This window comes from Elaeis guineensis, chromosome 4 (assembly GCF_000442705.2).
Source record: "Elaeis guineensis isolate ETL-2024a chromosome 4, EG11, whole genome shotgun sequence".
Taxonomy (NCBI): domain Eukaryota; kingdom Viridiplantae; phylum Streptophyta; class Magnoliopsida; order Arecales; family Arecaceae; genus Elaeis; species Elaeis guineensis.
Genome location: NC_025996.2, coordinates 68,526,887 through 68,531,128, shown reverse-complemented (window position 1 = coordinate 68,531,128; position 4,242 = coordinate 68,526,887). Strand labels below are relative to the sequence as shown.

The window sequence follows — 4,242 nt, the reverse complement described above, 5'->3', positions numbered from 1 at the left end:
TTTAATTTTTTTTTAATTTTTGCTTTTTACTTTTCATGATGCTACCAAATATTATTTTTTGATTTTTATTTTTTAAAAATCAAAAAATAAAAAAAAAAAATTTTTAATGGCTAACCAAATGCACCCTTAATTAACTTCTCAATGGATTTATATAGAAGAACCGAGTTTGCAATGAGAGGAGGATATAGTAAGAGATTGTTGATTCACTCTACCTCAGTGCCAATAATAACTGCTTGAGCCTCGATTGTGCTATGAGAAAGAATCGGTTTCTTAGAAGATCTCCATGTAATAACAATATAATGGAGAACAGATGTCAAGTAGTAGATTTTAATCAAGATAATCTGTAACCAAATTTGCATTACCGTAACACTCAGCAACTTTAAGGTTTCCAGTGTAAGAGAAAGAGTAATCAAGACCTTTAAGATATGTAAAAACCCTGTCTAAATTATTCCGATGAGATTGATTATGGTTATTGGTTTATTTAGTTGATCTTCCTAGAGCATATGTGGTATCAGGTCAAATCCTTTTGCTACATAGAAAAGGAATTTAATGATCTTAAAAGTATTTGAGTTGTGATAGAGGTTCACTAAGATTTCTCTTTAAATGTGTACTAGGATAACATTTGAGTTTACTAGTTATCTTTCCAGTGGAATAATGAGAAGGTTCAGCAGACTTAATTAGACTCGTCCCTAAAACCACATGAGCCTCTCATTCATCTTTCATATCAAATTCTTAATTCGTAATAAATAGAATATCAAATAATAAATTGACTTAAAACTGTGTTTCTGAGCCTCAAAGGTTTGTGAAATAATGATAGAAAAACAATAATTTCTAAAGAACAAGTTTCCCTAAACCACTCAACTTTAAACTTTAAATACCATCAGCAAGTTCACGGCAAGCCATAGTTGCCTAAGTCGAGTGCATGCATGTGTCTATGGTACAAGGCCCAAAGGCCTATGAATCAATTAGGAGTCAGCTAGATGGGCAAAGAAATAAATGCAACTTTAATTGACATTACTTCTCGTAATAGGAGACTAAATGTTTTAAAAACAGGTATAAAAGCTTTAATGGTTGAAATTTTCCAACCAAAAATTAGAAAAATTTGTTGAAAATAGTTTAAAACTAAATCTCCGTAGCAATTACAACTTATTTATCCAAGATGGGAAGCAAAGGAGCGTAAAAGGCCAAGTAAAGAGCTAATATGACTTATTCCCCTAAAAGAGCAATCTCGATAGAATTGAGTTTACTGGTACAAAAGCGATTTATAGGTGGACATAGTGTGTCGTTATTGTAGGATCCATTAATGTTTGTAAATTTGATGGAACAAAGTTAAATTCCTAGCAATCACTTCTGCAATAAGTGGTAATAATGGAAAGCATTTCTTAGACACCATTAGCAACAGATTTCCTGGTAGGAGAGAAATTTATTATTTATAGGAGGAAATATGGAACATATTTCTTGGACCTAGGGTGGCAAAACTCTTGCCTTCCTACTTAATCCACAATAGATCAGTTCATAACACAAGATTTGAACACAATACTGGTTTTTCAAATTAGTGCACCAGATGGAAGTTTTTCCTAAATACATTATCATACTTTTACCGAGCAATGGCAACTAAAATGTTAATCCTCTACTACGAAGAAATTCACAAAGTTTGAAAGGCATTCACAAATGATAAAACATTTTTAAAATCACCTTTTTCAGTCTGATATCAACCTACTATAACCTATGTAAATGTTAAATTACATGTCTGAACTGGACATCGAACACATACATCTATACCCGAAAGCTGAACATGACACAAGATGAACTTCACCTGGACATTTATGATTACTATATGGTAAGTGCATCTTACACACCAAGTCCAGATGAACTTAATAATAAAAATTTCTCGGTCAAAGACTTCGTAACACCTACCAAACTGCACAGTCACACTACATTAAAGAATTCATCAAGAGCAATTACTCCAAAAGGATCTTCATCGATCCAGGATCAATGGTCAACATTTTCTTGCTCAAGTCTCTCAAAAAGATCTGTTCTCTATAGAAAAACTTGAACATGAGAATGTCATTATCCAAGTGGTCAACCAAGCTAGAAAACCTGTGATGGGATTGAACAAGGATCCAATCCATATGGCGGGATTCCTCGTACCGGATTCTAAATGATTAATGCAAATATCTCATATTAGGCATTGTTGGAAAGACCTTGATTCCACAAGAATAAAGTGCTGCCTTCCGTACTCCAATATAAGATAGGGTATAAGGTGAATCAACACAATAGTAATAATGAACTCAAAACAATTAACTTTTTAAGAGGTAAACACTGAATAACTGAACAATTAAAAAGATTAGGGACCAAAACAACTGCACTGACAAGTTCACAGTTTTAGGACTTCCTAGGATACACTATAATATATGTGTCTCTGTCATAATAAACTGTATACCACCATGACTCACTATTTGAATCCCGCCAAGATGTGTCAAAATAATGACCAACTCTCAAGAGCATGACATGATTTTCAAAGGCATCATAAAGAAAACAAGAAATAAAGATCGAGTTAGGCTATGACTTCTGCAATTCCACATCACGATATATATGCCACTTCTGGTATCTCTGGCGCCCAGATAATACCGGCCTTAATCGAGGAGCACATGCGCAGGTGGAACAGCAGCATCCTCTCAACTCCTTCACACAAGAGCTACAAGACCTGAAAACAGACAGTAGACAACAATGAAAGCCAATTCCAATCTTCACTTAGAACAGCTTCTTATTATATATTTTGAATCGATGTAATTTTGTGAGGAAACATGAAAAATAGTCATATAAACTTACAGAAATAGCCGATTGCAATCAAGATTCGCACAATTTCGATGCCTAAGTTCAGGCAATTGTGATACACATATATAGCATCTTGCAAATGTACTCCTTTCATATGCTAGTTGTGGTCTTCCATTGGCAGTGGCCCCAGGCTTGTAGATAGAAGGTGGTAAGGAAAGGCGGGAGTCAAAAACAAACAAATTCCCCAGCCATTCAGCAGGACCTTCACTCTTGAGATAATTGGAAACGCCCCCACTTAAGGTATACAAATTTTGGAAACCCTTTTGTCTAGCATGAATGAGTTTGAAAAGTCAATAAAAATGCAAACTGTTTAGCATGGCTATTATCAAAACGAATGCAAGGTGACAACTGCAAAATAAGCAACTGATTAACTAGGTACCTAAGAATTGTAGAATATATGTCACATCGTATGCCACCTGTACAGTACATTAGTATATCTGTTTGCTTTCTGTCAACTCCAGCCAAAGGATCTGAATCGGCAGCCTGGTTTGATGAGAATATGGAGCATATGCTCATACCAAATTATCAAAGATGTTAAAGTGAAAAAGAAAAATAAAGGATCAAAAACAAAGATAAAGGATTACAAGATATTAACAGGCCCAAAGAACTGCATTAACATGGTTTCGTTCACTAAGGTTTAAGATTTCGAAAGGTAGTAAAACGTTGAATGACTCACTATGACTAACAACCAAGGTCTTCTATGCCAGTACCACAGGACTGGTAGGCGTGCAATGTGCCACATCATTCCGTGCTGTGCAATGTCATTTTAGCTGATATGGCATCCTAAAACTGCATTGGTATTTATTTCATAACAATCCTTGACAATAATAGAACGTAATCACATTAACAAAACACATCACATCACTTAAATTATACGAGTCATGCTTAGGCACCAATATGAGCCCTTCACTCCTCTTCAGCCTACTCGATCAGTTCAAAAGCAAGCAAGAAAGAAAGGGAGTTCATCACTTTTGGCTCAGTATCAAGCAGTACCAAGTTCCATCAACTCATGTAAAAATGAAACAGGTCAAAATAGGCTGGCATTGCTTGATATCAAGCAGCATGATGGTACCCGGCCCTGACCCAGTTCCGGGTCTAGGTACCGGTCCAGCATGGATTGGTACATGCAACTATTTAATTAAACTCACACAAGCAATAAGGTTGTGTAACACAACTCAGATCCAGCGAAAGACAATGCTAACAACCATGACAGCAAGGATCCACACATACAAAGTTACCATCAAAAGGCAACCTGTTTGTTTTTAACTGGAGACTGAGAATTATTACTGATTGGATGAAAGCTTTGGAAAAGACCACAATAATATCACATCACTGTTCTCACTGAAGGCAGATTTTGATTCCTCTCAGTAGTCATAGCTCTTTAGAGGCAGGTTTTGATTCCTC

The 4,242-nt window shown here is 35.6% G+C and overlaps 1 protein-coding gene across 1 annotated transcript; it reads right to left on the bottom strand.

The window, feature by feature from the left end:
* Window positions 1-2,280: 2,280 nt before the first annotated feature.
* Window positions 2,281-3,763, bottom strand: LOC140857544 (rhodanese-like domain-containing protein 8, chloroplastic). The gene is made up of 3 exons (XM_073256626.1): window positions 3,218-3,763; window positions 2,833-3,105; window positions 2,281-2,707 (listed from the first exon to the last, which is right to left on the bottom strand). Exons 1-3 carry the CDS (start codon window positions 3,352-3,354, stop codon window positions 2,563-2,565), a joined length of 555 nt encoding a protein of 184 aa, XP_073112727.1. The 5' UTR covers window positions 3,355-3,763; the 3' UTR covers window positions 2,281-2,562.
* Between the last annotated feature and the right edge of the window lie 479 nt (window positions 3,764-4,242).

Coding starts and splice junctions, on each gene's coding strand:
- LOC140857544 (XM_073256626.1), bottom strand. CDS start 3,354: ATGAGCATATGCTCCATATTCTCATCAAACCAGGCTGCCGATTCAGAT. Junction 3,106..3,217: donor ATATATTCTACAATTCTTAG/GTACCTAGTTAA, acceptor CATTCATGCTAG/ACAAAAGGGTTTCCAAAATT. Junction 2,708..2,832: donor GATTGCAATCGGCTATTTCT/GTAAGTTTATAT, acceptor GTCTGTTTTCAG/GTCTTGTAGCTCTTGTGTGA.